Source organism: Rattus norvegicus, chromosome 15 (assembly GCF_021556685.1).
Source record: "Rattus norvegicus strain SHRSP/BbbUtx chromosome 15, alternate assembly SHRSP_T2T, whole genome shotgun sequence".
Classification (NCBI taxonomy): Eukaryota; Metazoa; Chordata; class Mammalia; order Rodentia; family Muridae; genus Rattus; species Rattus norvegicus.
Window position 1 is genome coordinate 29,051,455 of NC_141548.1, and position 22,879 is coordinate 29,074,333.

The 22,879-nt window shown below is 44.4% G+C and overlaps 1 protein-coding gene and 1 pseudogene across 1 annotated transcript; both read right to left on the reverse strand.

The window, feature by feature from the left end:
• Positions 1 to 6,248: 6,248 nt before the first annotated feature.
• Positions 6,249 to 6,716, reverse strand: Rps19-ps4 (ribosomal protein S19, pseudogene 4; annotated as a pseudogene).
• Positions 6,717 to 9,004: 2,288 nt separating this feature from the next.
• Or10g3 (olfactory receptor family 10 subfamily G member 3) lies at positions 9,005 to 9,946 on the reverse strand. The gene has a single exon (NM_001000099.1). It carries the CDS (start codon positions 9,944 to 9,946, stop codon positions 9,005 to 9,007), a length of 942 nt encoding a protein of 313 aa, NP_001000099.1.
• Positions 9,947 to 22,879: the final 12,933 nt, after the last annotated feature.

A 22,879-nucleotide genomic window follows, 5' to 3' on the forward strand; every position in this document is an offset into this window, starting at 1 on the left:
TCATGAAATTAAAAATTCTCTTGAACTAAACCTGACTCTGTATCACCAGAATATTCTTGTTTTTTTTCCTGTAACTTTTCTATGGCTGTGATAGATAACATGACCGTGGTTCTGGAAAAATGGTAACAAGCAGGCAGACATGGCGCTGGAGCAGTGGCTGACAGTTTACATCCTGAGACACAACCATGAAGCAGAGAGGAAACTGGGAATAGCCTGAGTCTTCTGAAACCCCATAATTCATACCCAGTGACACACCTCTTTCAACAAGGCCACATTTCCTAATCCTTCCTAAAGAGTTCCATTAAAAGGACCAAGTGTTCAAACATATGAGCCTATGGGGGCCATTCTCATTTAAACCACAACACCCGATTTTGTGTGATCAGGATATTTGAGATTTTTTCTTTTTGTTGAATATTTATTTATTTATTTATTTATTTATTTATTTATTTATTTATTTATTTAATGTATATGAGTACACTGTAGCTGTCTTCAGACACACCAGAAGAGGGTATCGGATCCCATTACAGATGGTTGTGAGCCACCATGTGGTTGCTGGGATTTGAACTCAGGACCCCTGGAAGAGCAGTCAGTGCTCTTACCCTTCAGCTATCTCTCCAGCCCCAAGTTAATCATTAATTAATTATTTTAAGCATTTTAACCGAAATATAATTCTATCACTTCCCCTTCTCCCCTTCAACCTTCCCCATCTTTCCTTCCAGTCCCATTTTCAAACTGATAGCCTCTTTTTCTTTAATTTTCATTGTTACATATATACCATATGTGTACATACGTGTATGGATAAATATATAAATGCATCAGGCTGAGTCTATTTTCATTGTTTGTGTGTAAATGTTTCAGGGCTGACCACTTTGTATTGGATAACCTCTCTGGGTCTCACCCCTGGGAGATGTTAATTCTCCCTCTCAGCAGTCATTAGCCGCCTCTAGTCCTTTGTCTAGGGGTGGGACCCTGGAGAGTTTCTCCCCTCTGAGTTTGCATGTCTATTCAGTTCTTGTGTATGCAGCCCATTGTAAGAGAAGCAGGCTCAGAGCAGTTTTTCTGCTATCCTGGCTCTCAGAACCTTTTTGTCCCCCTTTTTCTGTGATGTTTCCTGGTCCATAGATGCAAGAACTGTGCTGAGTATCTTATCCACTGGGACCGAGCTCCTCACGACCCATTGATCTTAGCATTGTGTCCAGTGTACTTTTCTGTGATGGTTTCCATTTGCCACGAGAAGCTTTTTTTTGTTGAAGTGTGGTAGCTACACTTTTCTGAGGGTATAAGGATAAGACTTAGAATGAAGTTAGGAGTTATGCGGGTCCTGGGAAGTGGCGGTAGTAGGTCCACAGCCTCATTATTCCTGGGACATTGGCTAAGTTTCCAGGGCGAGGCATGATTTCCCTACTGCTTCCAATTCGACAGAATTGGTGGCCACCAGCATTTCAGTGCCATTTGCTGTGCTGCACCTTCGTGGATATCTTGCTGTCCTGGTCATTGTCGTGGTTCATGGGTGTCACAGCTGGGTAGAACGTATTGCTTCCCTACTTTGGCAGCTTGCATGATGCAAGCCAGACTGCAGGATGGAAGCTTTCAAAAATAGATCCATCTGGAGTAATCTGAGTCTTGTATCTTAAGTATTTTATGTCTTTAGAAATAGGGGCTTACCTTCAACCTCCGAAAGTCAACCAAAGGAAACGGTCATAGTCTGTATTGTTTCGGGAGTGACTTGAACCACCCTGGTAAACAACATACAAGAGGGTAAACAACATGAAATATATGCATTTGTATATATATTTGTATACATATATTGTTATACATATGTATGAGTACCATGCATAATTTCAGGTAAATATAAAATAATATAATTTCCTGAAGCTTTTTAAAAACTTTTTTTTGTTTTAGATTTATTTATTATATATAGTGTTGTTCCTGCGGACCAGAAGAGGGTACTGGATTTCATTATAGATGCTTTTGAGACACCATGTAGTTGTTGAGAATTGCACTCAGGACCTCTGGAAGAGTAGCCATTGTTGTTAACCTCTGAGCCATCTCTCCAGCCCCCTCCTTGAACCTTTATAAAACAGCTTGGGTGGTCCTTGCTCCTTTTCCTCCTGCTTTGGTGTTAACTTCACTTCCCTTTCTCCACTTCCCTTTCTCCATTTAGAGTTCTCCCCATTTTTCTGTTCATCCCTTGATATTCCCTATATCCTGCTATTGCCTTCTTAATTCCCGTCCTTCTGGTCTCTTTTACTTTTCTGGTTTCTGCTGTTACCCTATACTGTAAATTCACACCTGAAGACTTAGAGCTAGGGACTGCAGATGAGAGAGAACATGCAACTGTGTTTGTCTTTCTGGGCTTGGGTGTCCTCACTCAACATGATCTTTTCTAGGTCAGCCTATTTAGTTGAAGGATTCATGATTTCATTTTTCTTTAATCTGGATTGTATTCCATAGTATATATGTACCACATCGTCATTAGCCATTCTTCTGCTGAAGGGCATTTAGATTCCTAGCTATTGTGCATAGGGTACGCAAGTTGTTGGCCTTAAGCCCTGGGCAAAAATAGTCTTCTGTAGTAAGTCCTTTAGTACACATATGTCTGGTATGGTATTGCCTAACTTTTTTTCTGTTTCAGTCTTTCATGTTTCAAATTGAAGTCTTTGACCCACTTGGAGCTTGTTTCTGTGCAGAGGTCTAAAGAAGGGTAGGATTTCATTCTTCCTCATGTGGGAACCAGAACCATTTTTTGAAGATGCTGTATTTTCATCGTATGTTCTAGCCTAATAGCTGAATCTCAGATGACTATCACTTTAGGCACCCATGTTTGGTCTTATATTTTATACCATTGCTCATCATCTGGTTTTATGACAGTACCATATTGTTTTTATTACCAAAGCCCTATAGTATATATATTTTGAGGCAGGGTCTCACCATGTATCCCTGGCTGCCCTGGAGCTCTCTACAGAGTAGGATAAGCTCAACTTTACAAGAGATTGTACCTGTGTCTGCCTCTGGAATCTTAGGAGTTAAAGGATGGTTTTACAGTATATCTTGATCCGTGAGCATGGGGGAAATCTTTCCACCTTCTGGTATCTTCTTCAATGTCTTCAAGCTTTCATTACACATGTCTTTTTGCACTTGTTCTGTTACCCTAAGATATTTTTTTTTATTTTAGGGGACTATTATGAAAGGTATTGCTGCCCAGATTTCTTTCTTAGTGTGTTTGCCAACGTGTATAGGATGTCATGACTTTTACATATTAATTTTGTATTTGTCTACTCTGCTGCAAGTGTTTCATGGCTGTAGAAGCTTCCTGGTGTAGTTTTTAGCATAATTTATGTTTACAATCATATCATCTGCAAATACAGATGCTTTTATTCCTTTCCTACTTTTAGGCCTTTGATCTTCACTTGTCTTATTGTTTTAGCTAAGAGTTCAAGTACTATATTAAATAAGCATGGAGAGAAGAGATATTTTTGTCTTGTTCCTGATTTTAGTGGAAATGCATTGGTTTCTCTCAGTAGAGGTTGATGTTAATTGTGGACTTGGCTGTAAATTAATTGCCTTTATTATGTTGAGGTATGCACCTTGAATCCCTAGTCTTTCCAGAATTTTTATTATAAGGGGGTGTTGGATTGTGTCAAAGGTCTTTTCTGCATCTAATGAGATGATCATGTGTTTTTTGTCTTTCAGTTTGTTTATATGATCGATTACATTTATTGATTTATGTATGTTCAACCATTCCCCTGTCTCTGGGTCAGAGTCAACTGGTCATGGTAGATGATTTTTTAGTGTGTTCTTGGATTTAGTTTACAGTATTTTATTGAGAATTTTTGCATATATACTCATAAAGGAAATTGGTCTGTAATTCTCTTTCATTGTTGGGTCTTTAGGTAGTTGGGTATTGGAGTAACTGTGGACACCTAAAATAAACTGAGCAATGTTCCTTCTATTTCTATTTAGTGGAATAATATGAGGAATATTGATATTAACTCTTTAAAAATCTTGTAGAATTCTGTGCTAAAACCATCTGACCCTGGGCCTTTTCTTGTTGGGAGAATTTTAGTAACTGCTTCTAATTCATTAGGCGCTATAGTTCTGTTTAAATTGCTTACTTGATCTTGATTTAACTTTAGTAAGTAGAACAGATTGAGAAAATTATCCTCTCTCTCTTTTTTTTACTTTAGATTTACCAATTTAGTCAAGTACAGCTTTTTAAAGCCTGTTCTCTGGATTTCCTTGGTGTTTGTTGCTATGTCCCCCTTTCTACTTAATTTTGTTAATTTGGATCTCCTCTCCCTGTCTTTCAGTTAATTTGGACAAGGGTTTGTCAATCTTATTGATTTTCTCAGAGTACCAACTCTTAATTTCATTGATTCCTTTTTGTTGTTGTTTCCATTGTATTGATTTCACCCCTGAGTTTGTTTCTTACCATCTATGCCTTTTGTGTGTGAGTTCTTTTCTTTTTTTTAATTCTACAATTTTCAGGTGCACTGTTTAGTTACTAGTATGCCATCTCTCTAATTTTTTGTTTTGTTTTGTTTTGTTTTTCAAGACATGTTTCTCTGTGTAGCCCTGGCTGTCCTATACTTTGCTCTGTAGACTAGGCTGGCCTCAAACTAAAGGTCTACACCGCCACCTCCTGGTGACCTGAAATTCTTATTCCTCATCACTGCCTATAGTTAAAAGGTCTTGTTTTTTGATGGTGTTTCATACTTTATTCATGTTTCTCCCCTCTGCTTTAATTTTTTTAAGCAATCTTTGATTCTTTAGTTTAGATGCTGTGCTTTATGTCTGAGTCTTGAAATTCTAGCTTCTGCTTGACTCATTCTACTTTTAAGACATTCTCCTGGGGCTGGAGAGATGGCTCAGCGGTTAAGAGCGCTGACTGCTCTTCCAGAGGTCCTGAGTTCAATTCCCAGCAACCACATGGTGGCTCACAACCATCTGTAATGGGATCTGATGCCCTTTTCTGGTGTGTCTGAAGACAGTGTATATAATAAATAAACCTTTAAAAAAAAGACATTCTCCTGAATTTTCTAATTGAGATATTAAGTTTTTTCCCATGTTATGGTTCCAATGTGTTATCTCCAATGTCTCTATCTCTTTATTAACTCCAGTTTTCAAATCCTGAGGAATCTTCATCATTTCATTTAGTCATGTATCTGTATTTTCTCAGACACCATTCAAGTGTATATTGTCATTCCCTTAGAGTTCAGTAAAATGTTTGTCTTCTTTAAATTCCTTGGCAGAATTTATGATTGTTCTTTTAAATTTTACCTCCCAGCGTTCATCTAGATCATTCTTCTTAGAGAGTGTTTCTACAGGACTTGTGCGTTTGATGGGAGACATGATGTCTTGACCATTCATTTGTTTTTCGTCTTTGCAATTTGACCTGGGCATGTGGGTTTTCTCTTAGGTTTGTGTGTATGATGTGAGAATCTGGTCTGCCTTTGATGGGGAAGTAGACTTGGTAAAGCTGGTAGATGCACTATTTAAATGGCTTCTAATTCGTGGTTCTGGAGTGTGGCCTATGGGTGTGGAGATGGCCACATGTTGGAGGTGGGTGGGAAAGAGGACAAGAAACTTCCCCTGCAAAGGTGGTTCAGAAACAAAGAGAGTTCATGGACCGTGAGTCTGGAGCTAGGGTTTTCTTGTTTGTTTGTTTATTTATCTTGTTTGTTTATCCTGGGCCTTATATGGTAGAAACTCATTTTGTACCCTAATTCTTCTGCCACAAAGAACTGGATCCTCCTCATTAATCATCAGTCAAGAAAATGTCCCATAGGGGCTGGAGAGATGGCTCAGCGGTTAGGAGCACTGACTGCTCTTCCAGAGGTCCTGAGTTCAAATTCCCACAACCACATGGTGGCTCACAACCATTTGTAATGAGATCTGATATCCTCTTCTGGTGTGTTTGAAGACAGGTATACTATATACCCATATATAGTAAATAAATAAACCTTCAAAAAATTCATTAAAAAAGCAAATGTTCCATAGACTTGTCTACAGACCTGTGTTATGAGACATTTTCTGCAGATGCCAGAATGACAGGTATGTGCTTTATTTCTGGCTTCATTAAGGTCATTTAGTGTACCTACTGTGGGAAATGTATTTTAAAATGTTTATTTCTAAGACTATACTTTCATGGATCATTTCTATAGTTCGTTAAAATGTTTATTTCTTATTTGTATGTATGTATATGAATTTGCCATTTCTTTTTTTGTTGTTGTTTTATGAATGAGGCAATTTATTAACCCAGCATCCTTTGTTCTAATGCTTCTTGTTGGCAGCTGCCACCTGTCCAGCGATCCTGTCCAGATCTCTATGTCCCTGAGGTGTTAGCTTGCGGCCCCCATCTTGGTCCTTTTCCACCATTTTCAGCCCCTCCAGGGCTTGGAGGACCCGGCGGGCCACACTCTTAGAGCCTCTGCTGAAGTGGCTGGGCCTGACACCGTTTCTCTGCCGTCCTCCGTAGATCTTGGTCATGGAACCAACCCCTGCACCACCACGGAGGTACAGGTGCCGTGCTGTGGAAGCAGCTCGTGTAGAACCAGTTCTCATCATATGGGGCAAATTTTTATGTTTGGCCAGCTTGACTGTGTCCACCCATTCGGGGACTTTCAGTTTCCCAGACTTTTTGAGGAAGGCTGCCAGAGCTCTGACGAACTCCTGCTGGTTAACGTCTTTTACAGTAACTCCAGGCATCGTGCGGCCTCTGTGCTGCCAGTCAGGGGAAAGGGCAGTTTGCCATTTCTTAGGGCTGAATAGTATTTCATTGTGCGGACACCCCACACTTTATTCATTTATCCATGGACAGTTGGGTTTCTTCCACCTTATGACTGTTCTGAAGAATCTTCCTATGAATGTAGATGAAATATCTTTTTTGAGACTTTAGTTTTAATAAAGTTTTCTGATTAGTTTTTTGTCAACTTGATACAAACTGGGTCTTTTAGGAAGGGGGGCCCTCAACTGAGAAGCCAGACATAGAAGCACACACCTGTAATCCTGGCACTTGCAGAAAATGTCTCATTACATAAGCTGTAGACAAGTCAATGGGACATTTTATTGCCTGGTGAATGATAAGAAGGGTCCAGTTACTGTGTGGGGTGTCAGCGCTTCGTGGTGGTTCTGGGAGGTAAAAGGAAGTAGTCTGAGCCATCCACAGAGAAACACAATCAGTGAAGCAGTGTTCTACAGCCTTTGCTTCAGTTTCTGCTCCAGGGTCTTGCTCTGACTTCTCTCAATGATCAACTGTGATCAAGATATCTAAACCAAATGAATCCCTTCTTTTCCAAGCATTCCTGGTCAGCATTTTAATCACAAGAGTAGAAAGCAAGGTAGGACGATACAGGGGTGAAAATGATGAGTTATACCCAAGTTCTAATTGTGGTTCTCTGAGGAAGCTTCATATTGCTTTCCATAGTGTACTGCTGTTCATTGTCACCAACATTGTACATTTGGTCCAATTATTTACATAGTTCACAGAACATGGTGTTTTTTCGTTTTTTTTTTGTAAGTTTGGTGGGTCAAACCCAGAGCTTACAGCATATTATAGGGGATCACTGCAATGACGATTTATTAATTGTAAAGTCACAGTGACAATAGCGTTTATGCTGATCAGTTAGAAAAGAGGAAAAAGGTATAACTTGCATTTTTTGGGTAAACTTTCTTTTACTAGCTACAAACTTAAGTTTTTTTAAAAAATAATTTATTATTCATCCACTGTAGTAAAGATTTAAGAGATTGTGTAAGGAATATTGTGGCAAGAGGAATCTGATACTTGGTGGATTGCCTGTTTTCTGATCAAAACACTGAGGACCAGCTTTACTAAGGGAGAAGGTGAGTTTCTGTCTCTTTGAAGAGTTAGATAAGCTAGCGGTGAGTCCATTGGGAATGTTCTCACAGGAACAAACTTGGCTGAGAGAGTTTGCAGTGTAGGCACTGAGATTGAGCCACTATCCAAGTTGAAAAGCGAGAGGACAAATCAGAGACACGGAGGGGAAAAAAGGAGGCGCAGGTGCTAATGGGCCCAAACGAAGGATCCCATGGCGTTTGTTCACACTTTTAGGCCCTGGCAGCTCAGGGAAAGCTTGCTCATCTCACAGCATGGACCGTGAAGTGCTCATTTTGACGAGTTATGCTGGTGCTCTGGTCCATTTCCTCGTTTTCTCTCCATGTAAAACTTCACATTGGGCTTTACTTTTGGGCATCAGAAAATATACTTTTGAAACATACATACATGCATACATACATACGTACATACAGTATACACACACAAACACACACACACTCAGAAACATATACTTGTTTCTTAAAATAGGGTTTCTCTGTGTAGCTCTGACTGTCCTAGAATTCACTCTGTACACCAGGCTGGCCTTAAACTCAGAAATCTACCTGCTTTTACCTCATGAGTTCTGGGGTTAAAAGCATGCATCATCACCACCTGGTGAGAGTTCTTGAAATATTTGTAAAGACCCTATTGCACTCTTACTTTTGGGTTGTTTAATGCAAAAAGGACTACTTCAAAAGAAGGTTTATATCTTTATCAGGAAAGAGTCTCTCTTCATCTATTCGCCTACTCGGGTAGCCTTAGAGAATCCTAAGTCAGGCCTGGTAGGAACCCAGCAAGCATCCATAGTTCCTTGCTTAACACTAGATGTTGAGGTATATATTGAACTGGAAACTATAGACTGTCGTAGATGGCTTTGACTAATGATGGCCAGGACCCTAAGGGATCATTGGATGCTTTTTGAATGACAAATGTGCCAACATGGTTGGGTGATTGAGTGTTACCATCTACTTCTGCGGCCGCTGGAGCTGTTTGTCTGGAGGAGAAACTAGGAATGGCTGGGAAGTTGTGTTTTCCCTTCGTCTCTGTGCCATCTCATTGTGTGGATCTGTGTGCCTGACTTCACAAATGAGATGAAACAGGATGTCCTCTTGAAACCTAAACACAAGACTAAGTGGAAGCCTGGGTGTCTCCTCAGAAGAGAAGAGGTGCTCAGACCTCACTCTTAGTGCTTTGTCTTCCTACCATTCTCCTCAAGGCCGTCTTCACCTCCTGGTTCCGCAGAGTGTAGATGAGGGGATTGAGGAAAGGAGTGATGGCTGTGGGGAAGAGAGCAGCCGCTCCATCCAGGATGCTGTGACTGTCAGGTCGCAGGTAGATGAAGGCACAGGGCACATAGTACACAGTGACAATAGTCACATGGGCTCCACATGTTGAGAAGGCCCTTCGCCTCCCATCAGCTGTGCGGATCCTCAGGATGGCCCGAATGATATAGATGTAGGAAAGGAGGATCAGGGAGAAACAGCTGGCAACCACCACTCCGATGTCCACAAAGGTCACCAACTCATTGACTGTGGTATCGGCACAGGCTAGTTTCAGAACAGCGGGAATGTCACAGAAGAAGTAATCTACCTGGTTGGGACCACAGTAGGGCAAGCGGAAGGTTAGAATGGCTTGGATTGCTCCATGGATTGAGCCAGCCACCCAAGCTCCAGCCACCAGCAAGATGCTCAGCTTAGCAGACATGAGGACTGGGTATCGCAGGGGTTGGCATATGGCCAGGTACCTGTCATAGGCCATTGTGGTGTATAGGAAACATTGGGAGCTTCCCAGAAAGTGATAGAAATAAAGCTGGGCCACACAGCCCCCAAACGGGATGGGCTTAATGCCTGGAGTGAAGTTCATCATGAGACGGGGGACAATGATGGTAGAGATGCCCATGTCGATGACGGAGAGCGCACCAAGGAAGACGTACATGGGGCGCGCATGGAGCTGTGTGTCGGCGCAGACAGTGATCAAGATGAGCATGTTCCCCAGCTGAGTCAGGATGTAGATCAGCAAAAAGAACACAAACAGGAAAGTCCTCAGCCTGGGAGGGTGGGGAACTCCTGTGAGGACGAACTCAGTCAAGAGTGTGTGGTTGACTCTTTCCATCATTGGGAGGTCTGGAGAATACACAAGCAGGGGTTAGCACAGATGACACGGAAGTGAGGGGAGCTGAAGAAGGAGACTGTGGAGACCTGGGGTGGTGGTGGGGAAGTTCTGTGGAGCTGTGACCAGTGTGGAGGGCCTGTGTTTTCTGCCAGGAGCATTGCAACCAAAAGCACATGAGCCTAGATGTTCTCTCTCTCTCTCTCTCTCTCCTCTCTCTCTCTCTCTCTCTCTCTCTCTCTCTCTCTCTCTCTCTCCATTTGTAATACTACGTAATAACTCGTGACAGCAATCACATCACTGCTGAAATATATTTCCATCTCTATTTTGTTCTCTTTTAATGAGAAAATAGTGGCAGTGAATTTTATTTAAAGAAAAAAAAAAAGCCAAAAATCGTCTTAAAGCCAAGAGTGATACTGTTATTTCCAGTGCTTGAGTGGTATAGGCAGAAAGTTCAGGGATTCAAGATCCCCCTCATGAACACAGTGAGTTTGGGCTAGCCTGAGCTGAGAAAAAGAACAGAAAACCAACCAGTGACAGCTAACTTCCGAAAGGAAACAGCTTTCTTTTCCAGATGTGAGTTACAGATTTTGGCTCCATCTTGCTCACTTTCATGGTCTAGGAGCCAAGTAGGACTCGAGCTTTTGCCTGAGTTCTGCAGTACATTCTTGAGTAGGCCTTCAGCACTGATGGCTCAGGTGACAGCTCTGGCCTAGGTGCCACTGGGGTTCTAGCTTTTTGGGGCTCTGCTTACGATGAGAAGTCTTAGTCATATCTCTCCTAAGTAAGCCTCTAGGAAACCATTTGTTACCACTCAAGTACCCAAGGGAATGCTAGACCAAAAGAAACAGTTAGTCAGCTTACAGTAAGATAGCTCATTCCTGGTACTGAAATGGCGGGCCTCCAACCAAGGCACCACCTAACTAATTATTAGAAATCAAAGTAGGAACCGTATGCATATTTCTTCATTTTGAATGAAAGCAAAGGGAATTGGATACAGCATTTTGAAGTGGGCTGTGTGAGTTCTGGGGAGTTGGGTCTGGCTCATGACCAGGATCTTTATTTGAAGAACACTTCCCCCTTTACTGCTGATTCACAGTCTTTTCCTGTGTGTGGTAGTGAGGATATACTGATCGTTCTACCATTTTCATCCTGACTCTGTGTCTCTCTCAGAGTAGATTCTCTTCATTGCCCCCAAACATATATCTCTAAATTGCTTTTCATACTATCTTCCTGTTTATGTTAAGGAATTTTTTTCTTTCCCCTTTTTCTTCTTTTCCTGGTCTTCTCCCTTCTCCTCTACCTTTTCTTCTTTTCCTTCTCCTTTTTTTATTCATCTTTCTTCTCCTCCTCTTCTCCTCCTCTTCTCCTCTCCGTCCCCAATCCCCGCTTCTAATCCCAATGCTGAGAATTGAGTCTAGGCCCTTGTGTGTTGTAGGCAAATGTGTCTGCTGCGCTACACCTCAGCTGAGAATGTCCTCTAATTACCGTCCAGCAAGAGTAATTTCTTTTGTGAAGGTTCCCGTGGCTAGTGAGTTGTAGTCCATTCTCAGTGAGAATTGCAGCCCACCCACACTGAAGCAGAGAGGACAGTAGGTCTTAAGCCCTTCTCAGGTGATGGGGAGTTTTAATATGAGGAGTGTTTGTAATACTGTATGTCCATTTGATTTAAATTCGTTCTAGGTGCATATTTTCCTGTCACTCCCTTTTTTCTTCACTTAATTACAAATATCAATAGGCAAACTTCCCTTACCCTCTGTCAACGCTGTCCCCTCTGGGTCATGTCCATTATCACAGATTTTTAAGCATGAAGATTAGTATCTGCAGAGCAACCACCCTCTCTGAGGTAGTTTTGATTTATTAATATCCCCTGGACACCGTTCTGTCATTAAAGATGACAGAGACGTGGAGATGAAGGAGGACAGAATAGAGAGCCAAGGAGAGAGAGGAAGGAAGAAGTATGGCAGAAAAGGAAAGAAACCAAGCACTGGTGAAGCCTCGTTGGGTGGGGGTGGGGTTCATGGAGAGCACTGGACAGGAACATACGCAGTGGGGTGACTTCATTTCCAGCACCGAAACAGCAGCAACGCCACAACCTCTCCCTCCCTGCAGTGTGGTAGTAAAAATCACAGACGGAAGCTTTATAGACATATCCATGTAAGAGGGATTAAAGACCAAGAGGCTGTGCACCTTAAGGAGGTCTTGGGAATGGCTGGAGAGCTGAGAGGGCGAAATGTACTAATAATCTAGTTAAAAACAAAACTAAAAAACAAAAGTACAATTAAACACGTCATAGTGTAACAATGTCAAGTGCATCCAGGTAGAGTTTTCATGATCCTCAGAGGTTAAATGACAGAGAACTCTCACAGCCATAATGGAGTGTGGCTTCCAACAAAGCATGTGTGTGTGTGTGTGTGTGTGTGTGTGTGTGTGCGTGTGTGTGTGTGGTGTGTGATGTGTGGTATGTGTGGTGTGTGTGTGTGTGTGTGTGTGTGGTGTGTGATGTGTGGTATGTGTGGTGTGTGTGTGTGTGTGTGGTATGTGTGTGTGTGGTGTGTGGTGTGTGTGTGTGGTGTGTGTGTGTGGTATATGTGGTGTGTGTGGTGTGTGGTGTGTGGTGTGTGTGTGGTATGTGTGTGTGTGGTGTGTGGTGTGTGTCTGTGGTGTATGTCTGTGTGTGTGTGTGTGTGTGGTGTGTGGGGTATGTTGGTGTGTGTGTGTGGTGTGTGGTGTGTGTGTGGTGTGTATGTGTGTGGTGTGTGGTGTGTGTGTGGTATGTGTGTGTGTGGTGTGTGGTGTGTGTCTGTCTGTGTGTGTGGTGTGTGGTGTGTGTCTGTCTGTGTGTGTGGTGTGTGTGTGGTGTGTGTCTGTGTGTGTGTGTGTGTGGTGTGGGGTATGTGTGGTGTGTGTGTGTGTGGTGTGTGTGTGTGTGGTGTGTGTGGTGTGTGTGTGGTGTGGTGTGTATGATGTGTGTGTGTGTGTGGTATGTGTGGTATGTGTATGTGTGTGTCTGTGGTGTGGTGTGTGTGTGTGTGTGTGTGTGTGTGTGTGTGTGTGTGGTGTGGCTTCCAACAAAACCTTGTGGTTGCCTGTCCACAAGTTTTTGTTTTACTGAACATCAACAAATAGCAAACCAAAATAATTTAGTAAAGCATTGGTTCAAATGGTGAGTTTAAGAGTCAAAGAGTCTGACTTGGAGTTGCTATCCTCTTTCCAAACCTAGATGAGGGTAGCAACATGACTCAGTGGACATGACTGGCATTCATGTGACCTGATGATCTGAGTTCAGTTCCCAAAAACCAGGTTGATATGCTGGTGCACAGTTGTAACCTTGGCGTTCCTTGGCCATCGAGATGGGAAGTGGGGATAGACATGGATAGACATGGTGAGCTGGGGGTAGGGGACATGAGGATGGCACAGAAGATCCCGGGACAGCTAGCCTGGAGTACAGAGTATGGCTGAAACAAGAGAGATCCCTCAGCAAGGTGGAAAGAGAGGACTGACTCCTCTAAGATGTCCTTTACTTTCCACAGGTACACACACACACACGTACACACACACACACACACATACAATACACACACATACACACACATACATACACACATACATACACACACATACACACATACATACACACACATAACACACACACACCACACACACACAGACACACACACACCACACTTACATAACACATACACATACACACACACAGACACACACACATACACACACATAGCACACACACACCACACATACATACCACACACACACAGACACACACCACACACACACACAGACATACACCACACACCACACACACCACATCACACACACACACACATACACATACACACCACACATACATACATACCACACACACTACACCACACCACACATACATAACACACACACACCACACCACATACACATACCACACACACACACACACACACCACACCACACACATACATAACACACACACACCACATACATAACACACACACACACACCACACCACACACATACATAACACACACACACACACCACATACATACATAACACACACACACACCACACCACACACATACATAACACACACACACACCACACATACATAACTCACACATACACACACACACATACCACACATACATAACACACACACACACCACATACATACCACACACACACACACACACCACATCACATACACATAGACATACCACACATACACACACATATGCCATTCACACATATACCACAAACACATAGAGACACTCACAACCCCCTACATACAACATACACACACATCACACACACACACACATGCACGCACCACACATACCACACACCATAATATACTATATACACACCACACACACATATCACATACAAACCACACACACACAGCACACATATATACCACACACACACACACAGCACACATATATACCACACACACACACACACCACACATATATACCACACACACACACACACACACACACACCACACATATATACCACACACACACACACACCACACATGCAAGCAAAAAAAATTAAAAGGCAAAACTTTTAAATACAAAATACAGATGAATACAGATGTAGTGAAACGCATCTTTTTGGGGTATGTCTTGCAATCTACATTGGTCTTGGCCTCACTATGTGGCTTAGGATGGATTGAGCTTCTGATCTTCCTACCTTCATGGTTGAATTGACCTATAGGTGTGTTCCTACCATGCCAGCTATATGGACAGTGCTGAGAACGCACCCGGGTCCCTCAGTCAACTGAGCCATCCCTTTAGCTTTTGTGAAAAGTCTACAGTCAGTTACAGTCAAAGTTTGTTTCTGTTAATCACAAAATTACTCGCGGTTTTTTCACTGCCTACTATTTTATGATGAGTGTTTTCATTATCATTATTTACTTTTTAAAATAGGGAGTAAGCTTATATTTAGCATGCACAATGAAACTTCACAGAAAATCAGGAAGTCCTAAAGAAGGTTTGGTCTTGGAACACACATGCCATTTTAACAAAAGGCAATTGTGGGAAAGCGATTAGGTAAAGGAAGGGCGTTTGGGCTTCTCCGGGAAGTGACTGAGGAGACAAGCACATGAGGAAGCTAATGGGAGAGGCGATGTTGGTGGCAAGGCTTCTGTAGACGCCAGCTGACGCTGCTTACAGTGGAGCTGTACAGAAGAGTGTTGTCTTCTCTTCTTGGTCAGGGAAATAGAAACAGTAACACGTGGGGAAGTATTCATTGCAATTTAACGTTTACAGACTGATGTTTGTGTTACAGTTACAAGAGGAAATAAGCTGTACTTTTGGAGAAAGGGAGAAAGCAGGAGGCTTTTTTTTTAACATCTGCAGTGTCTTTGTTTATTTATTTATTTTTAATTAAAAAATTTTTTTTGAGAGAATGTTTCTCTGTGTAGCCTTGGCTGTCCTGGAAATCACTCTGTAGACCAGGCTGGTCTCAAACTCAAGAGATCCGCCTATCTCTGCCTTCCAGCTGGGATTAAAGGCCTGCATCACCACCACCTGGCTTAATCTGCAGTGTCTTAATCGTTCAAATTACTCAGCCCCAATAATCTTTGTGCTGAAGTGGCATTAATTGTTTTAAAACATTTTTTTATTTTGAGGTAGGGTCACACGTCTGAATGGCTTTAAGCTCTTGTTTCTCTGTTGCTGTCTCCCAAGCACTGGGATTACACATGCATGCCACCACTCACAGCTCCAAAGGAGCATTTTATTTTATTTTATTTTATTTTATTTTATTTTATTTTATTTTAGAAATGCTTAAACATAATTACTTTATTTTTTCCTTCTTTATTAAATTGGGTATTTCTTATTTACATTTCAAATGTTATTTCCTTTCCTGGTTTCCAGGTCAACATCCCCCTAACCCTTCCCCCTCCCCTTCTATATGGGTGTTCCTATACTCATCCCCCCTATTACCACCCTTCCCCCAAAAATCCCATTCACTGGGGGTTCAGTCTTAGCAGGACCAAGGGCTTCCCCTTCCACTGGTGATCTTACTAGAATATTCATTGCTACCTATGAGGTCAGAGTCCAGGGTCAGTCCATGTTTAGTCTTTAGGTAGTGGCTTAGTCCCTGGAAGCTCTGGTTGGTTGGCATTGTTGTTCATATGGGGTCTCAAGCCCCTTCAAGCTCTTCCAGTTCTTTCTCTGATTCCTTCAATGGGGGTCCTGTTCTCAGTTCAGTGGTTTGCTGCTGGCATTCGCCTCTGTATTTGCTGTATTCTGGCTGTGTCTCCAAAGGAACATTTTAAAAGTGGCATATTTGAATCCCTCTCACTAGCAAGAATCATGGATGCATTTCTACATATGTTTTGTATGTTTGTATCATCCTTTAATTTTTCAAGATTTCTTTTTGGTGTGTGTGTGTGTGTGTGTGTGTGTGTGTGTGTGTGTGTATGTATGTGTGTGTGATGAGAAAGTGTTGTAATGATATCTGAGACAAGAGAATAACAAATTCTGAAAAGAATATAAAGCCCCAGGGCTAGTCATGTGGTGGCACAGGCCTTTAAACCTAGCACTCAGAAGGCAGAGGCAGGCGAATCTCTATGACTTTGATGTCAGCCTGGTCTACAAAGTGAGTTACATGTCGGTCAGGGCTATAGTGTTGTCTTAAAAAACAACAAAATGTGAGAAGACTAGTAACAGACTTTAGTAACTAGTCTGAATTATCTATTCAAAATATCCAGTGATACAATAGCCAGGCTCCAACGTGCTCAATCTAACTTTGTGGGTAGAGCGGAGGGGAGTGACTCACTTGACAAGGACCACACAGAAGGAGCACAGCTAGAACCACCACAGACACCAAGACACTCTCACGGAGCCTGGCTCACACTGAAGGCAGCCAGTGAACTGTCGCTAGTGAGGAAGAGCTTGGGAGAAGGATACAAAGATGTAGCCAGTGAACAGCTGGAGAGGTAGTGTCACATGATTTAACAACAGAAAGAAACACAGTTGGAGAGCAGAAAGAAATTTATGAGCAATAGTTAAATAAAGAGCAGACTGAGAGGTGACAGAGTGGAGGCGTGCCTTATGGATCTGCCCTGGTCTTTGCCTGTATCTGAAACATGTTGGGGACATAGCCCTGCCTCTTTAGAACCCCTCTGTATTAGCCGTTTAGCCTCCAGATGACTTGAAAGATGGGACTCATACTGAAAGACCCCAGCTTAGCAACAGTAACGCCATTTTGCAAGGCTGTACTTAAGATGACTGGTTCAGGGAAAGGTTAGAACACTGAGTACACAGCGGCTGCCAAGCAGGATGTGTTTGGTTGAAGGCCTGGCAACAGGACGACTTCGGTTGAGCACCTGACAATGAAAAAAAAGCCCCGAGAGAGGTCCCACACCCTGGTGGGGGGCTGAGTCAGTCGTTATGTTCCAAGAAGGTAGCTAAGAAACTTGCCCCCGGGCTGAACCCTTGGGGGGCCGAGTCAGCCGTTATGTTTCAGGAAGGTAGCTAGGAAACTTGCCCCCGGGCTAAACCCTTGCCATATTAGAATCCACCAATTATATCCCTGTAACCATGCATCTGCTTCTGTATGCTTGCTTCTGCTCCCCAAAATCCTATAAAAGCCCATCCTTGGTTCCGTGGGGCGCGCCAGTCCCCTGAGTGACTGAAGCGCCCGCAGGTGCCTGTGCCTGTGTATCCCGACAATAAACCAAATCCTCTTGCTGATTGCATCCTGTGGTGTCTCGGTCTGGTCTTTGGAGTTGGAGGGTCTCCATCCCGAGGGAAAGTTCTCCCTGAGAGCTTTTCATTTGGTGCGTTGGCCGGGAAAGGAGATCCTCCACCCAGGGACCACCGACCACCCACTGGGAGGTAAGCCGGCCGGCGTCTGTCTGTCTGTCTGATTTTGTCTCGTTCTGTCTTATTCTGTCTGTTCTGTGAGCGCTCAGCCAGGTTCTGTGAGCGCTCAGCCAGGTCTGTTCTGTGAGCGCTCAGCCAGGTCTATTCTGTGAGTGCTCAGCCAGGTCTGTTCTGTGAGTGCTCAGCCAGGTTCTGTGAGCGCTCAGCCAGGTCTGTTCTGTGAGCGCTCAGCCAGGTTGTTTGGAATTTGGGCGGGACGAAGAAGGAGCTGACGAGCTCGGACTTCTCGCCCCGCAGCCCTGGAAGACGTTCCAAGGGTGTTAGGGGCCCGACTTTTCGGGGCCCAATCTGGGAGGAGAAAGATCCGGACTAACGGCATCTCTGTCTGTATTTTTGGCTTTCAGAGGGCCCCGGACCTTTGCCACCTCCATCTGACTTTTTGCTTTCAGTTTGGTACCAAAGCCGTGCAGCACGCCTGTCTGTTGTTTGTTTGACTGTTGGTGTTGTTTGTTTTCTCTGTGTTCTAATCTTCCTTAGAACTAACATGGGACAGTCCCTAACAATGCCCCTAAGTCTCACTCTTGATCATTAGAAAGACGTCCACGACCGGGCACACAACCAGTCCGTCGAGGTTAAAAAAGGAAAATGACAGACTCTCTGCACATCCGAGTGGCCCACTTTCGGAGCGGGATGGCCAGTGAATGGCACATTTAATAAGATCATTATTTTACAGGTTAAAGATCGGGTCGTCCACGGACATCCTGACCAGGTTTCTTCTCGCCTTAAACCCTCCCCCTGGGCGGAACCCTTCGTGGACCCGAATTGGCCTCCCCTCAACCCCCAGCCTGTCCCCTCGGCCCCCCCCGGTCTGCCGGCCACGTCTTCCTCTCTCTACCTTTGTGAAATCAGAGCCTTCTAAGAAACCTGTCCTCCCGGCAGACCCAAACTCCCCTCTCATAGATCTTCTCTCTGACAGGCCCGGCTAAAACGGAGGAGGCAGAGCCGCCGGCCAGATCAGTTGCCGGGCCACAGTCTGATAAGGGTTTCTCCCCTGTCGCAGGGAGATTGCACAATAAGCGCGAGGTGATGCCAGATTCAACCTCCCAGGCTTTCCCACTTAGACAGGGAACCGGTGGCCAGACCCAATACTGGCCGTTTTCAGCAGCTGACATTTACAATTAGAAACAACACAACCCTTCTTTCTCCAAAGATCCGGTGGCACTCACCGACCTAATAGAATCTGTTTTACTTACCCACCAGCCTACTTGGGATGACTGCCAACAGCTCTTACAGTCCCTCTTAACCTCAAAAAAAAAAAAAAAAAAACAAAAAAACAAAAAAACAAAGAGTGTTCCTAGAGGCCAGAAAGCATGTTCTGGGAGATGATGGGCGTCCCACCCAGCTGCCTGAGGACCAAACTGGGATTTTAATACAGCTGAAGGTAAGGGACACCTACGCCTTTATCGCCAGTTGCTTCTAGCGGGTCTCCGAGGGGCTATACGACGCCCTACTAATTTGGCTCAGGTAAAACAGGTATTACAGGAAGCAGGGGAAAACTCCCTCCACCTTTCTAGAGAGACTTAAAGAGGCCTACCGTATGTACACTCCCTATGACCCAGATGACCCAGGACAAATGACGAGTGTCTCTATGTCCTTCATCTGACAGGCTGCTCCAGATATCAGGACTAAGTTACAGAGGTTAGAAAATTTACAGGGCTATACATTACAGGATTTACTTAAAGAAGCTAAAAAGATTTTTAATAAGAGAGAGATAAAAAAAAAACAAAGAATTGAGTCAAATCTTGGCCGCCGTAGTTCAGGGCCAAGAAAAAAAGGGAGATAGGGGGGGAGCTCAAAAGGGGCTGAAGCTGGATAAAGATCAATGTGCCTATTACAAAGAGAAAGGGCACTGGGCCAGAGAGTGCCCCAAGAAGCCTGGCGGACCCCGAAAGCCTCGACCACGAACCTCCCTCTTGGCTCTAGATAAAGATTAGGGAGGTCAGGGCCAGGAGCCCCCCCCCTGAGCCCAGGGTAACGCTTAAAGTTGGGGGGCAGCCGGTTGCTTTCCTGATAGACACAGGAGCCCAGCATTCAGTCCTCACTCAAGCTTCAGGACAACTCAGCGACCGGACGGCCTGGGTACAAGGAGCTACTGGTGAGAAACAATACCGATGGACTACGGACCGCCGGGTTCAGCTGGCTACTGGTAAGGTGACCCATTCCTTCTTACATGTTCTGGACTGCCCGTACCCTCTGCTGGGCCATGACCTGCTCACCAAACTAAATTCATTTTGAGGAAGGAGGGGCCCAAATAACTGGCCCCCACGGAACTCCCCTTCAAGTTCTAACCCTACAACTAGAGGATGAATATAGACTATATGAACCGGGACAGGACAAGCCACAATCCCTAGAAATAGACACTTGGGTCACGAATTTTCCACTGGCTTGGGCAGAGACTGGTGGGATGGGGTTGGCGCTCCAACAGCCCCCCTTAATTATATAGTTAAAGGCCACTACAACTCCAGTCTCCATAAAACAATACCCCCTGTCACATAAAGCTTATCAAGGTATAAGGCCTCACATTACGAGGCTTCTAGATCAAGGCATCCTAGTCCCCTGCCGGTCGCCTTGGAATACGCCTCTTCTGCCTGTTAAGAAACCCGGCACTGGAGATTATAGGCCAGTACAAGACTTGAGAAAGGTCAACAAGAGGATAGAAGATATTCATCTGACTGTTCCAAACCCTTACAATTTGCTCAGTAACTGTTCATCGATGAGAAACAGGGGTATGCTAAAGGGGTCCTAACACAAAGGTTGGGACCCTGAAAACGCCCTGTGGCCTACCTGTCTAAGAAATTGGACCCTGTGGCCTCCGGCTGGCCACCGTGCCTAAGGATGGTGGCTGCTATTGCTGTCCTGATCAAGGACACTGGAAAATTGACTTTGGGACAGCCACTCACCATCCTAACACCCCACGCAGTGGAGGCCTTGGTAAAGCAGCCCCCAGACCGCTGGCTCTCTAATTCTCGCACCAAGCCTTGTTTCTGGATACAGAACGGGTTCAGTTTGGGCCCGTAGTCGCCCTCAATCCTGCCACCTTGCTTCCTCTACCAGAGGAGGCAAAACAGCATGACTGCCTACAAATCCTCGCAGAAGTACATGGAACCAGGCCGGACCTATCGGACCAGCCTCTTCAGAATGCTGACCACACATGGTACACGGATGACAACAGCTTCTTGGCAGAGGGAGAGTGAAAGGCTGGAGCTGCGGTCACTACGGAGGACAAAGTGATTTGGGCGAAAGCCCTGCCTGCTGGTACCTCCGCACAACGGGCTGAACTCATCGCCTTGACTCAGGCGCTCAAGATGACAAAAGGTAAGAGGCTAAATATATATACAGACAGCCGTTATGCCTTTGCCACGGTACACATCCACGGGGAGATCTACCGGAGGCGGGGGCTGCTCACATCTGAGGGTAAAGATATTAAAAATAAGGCTAAAATTCTGGCCCTCTTAGAAGCTCTATTCTTGCCCAAAAGACTGAGTATTATGTATTGTCCAGGACACCAGAAAGGGCACAACCCAGAGGCACGAAGAAACCGGCTGGCCGATGCCACGGCGCGAGAAGCGGCCATGAACAAACAAATCTTGCCCTTAAATAGCCCAGAGCAACCCACGCCCCCACCAGTGGGACAAACTAGTTGGGTTTATGCCCATGAGGACATAGAACTCCTAGAAAAAATGGGGGCCATCTACCACCCTCAACTAAAACAGTGGGTCTACAAAGGACTTTTGAATTGATCTCCTTTTTACATAAATTAACCCATTTGGGGTTTAAGAAGATAAAAACCTTACTAGATTGGGAAGAGATAAATCTGTGTTTTTTGAATCGGGACAAAGCGATACAAAAGGTGACTGAGAGTTACAAAGCGTGCGCTCAGGTTAACCTGGGAAGGACCAGGATTGGACAAGGAGTTCGTCCTAGGGGACACCGTCCCGACATCCATTGGGAAATTGATTTTACTGAAATTAAACCAGGTATATATGGATACAAGTATCTCCTAGTGTTTATAGACACCTTCTCAGGATGGGTCGAAGCCTTCCCCACAAAGCACGAGACTACAAAAATGGTCACTAAGAAGCTCCTCGAGGAAATCTTTCCCAGGTATGGCATGCCTCAAGCGTTGGGGTCGGACAACGGGCCCGCTTTCGTCTCCCAAGTAAGTCAGTTGGTGGCCAAATTGCTGGGGATTGATTGGAAATTACATTGTGCCTATAGACCCCAGAGTTCAGGTCAGGTAGAACGCATGAATAGAACAATTAAGGAGACTTTATCCAAACTTACGCTTACAACTGGCTCAAAGGATTGGGTGGCCCTCCTTCCCCTAGTTCTATATTGGGCCCGGAATACCCCGGGCCCCCATGGTCTAACTCCTTTTGAAATAATGTATGGAGCACCACCCCCATTTGTCCATTTCTTTGATTCAAACATTGCTGATTTTGCTGACAGCCCTTCTCTGAGGGCCCATTTACAGGCCCTACAGATTGTGCAGAGAGACGTCTGGAGATCTTTGGCCACTGCTTACCAGGACAAGCTTGAGCATCCGGTGGTGCCACACCCGTTCCAGATTGGAGACACCGTGTGGGTGCACAGACACCAGACCAAGAATCTCGAGCCACGGTGAAAAGGACCCTACACCGTCCTCCTGACTACCCCGACCGCCCTAAAGGTAGACGGAGTCTCGGCTTAGATCCACACACCACACGTCAAGGCAGTCCGGTCTGAGGAATTGACTAATCACAACACTACACCCCAGACATGGAGAGTTCAGCGCATTCCAAACCCCTTAAAGTTAAAACTCCTACGTGGCTCCTCCTAGCCCTTTTGTGGCCTAGAGTCAGTGGGGGAATAAGCCCCCACCAGACAGAAATTTCTTGACCAAGTCGAGTGAAAGATTTCACTCAAAGTTAACAAAAAAAAATGGGGGAATGAAAGACCCCAGCTTAGCAACAGTAACGCCATTTTGCAAGGCTGTACTTAAGATGACTGGTTCAGGGAAAGGTTAGAACACTGAGTACACAGC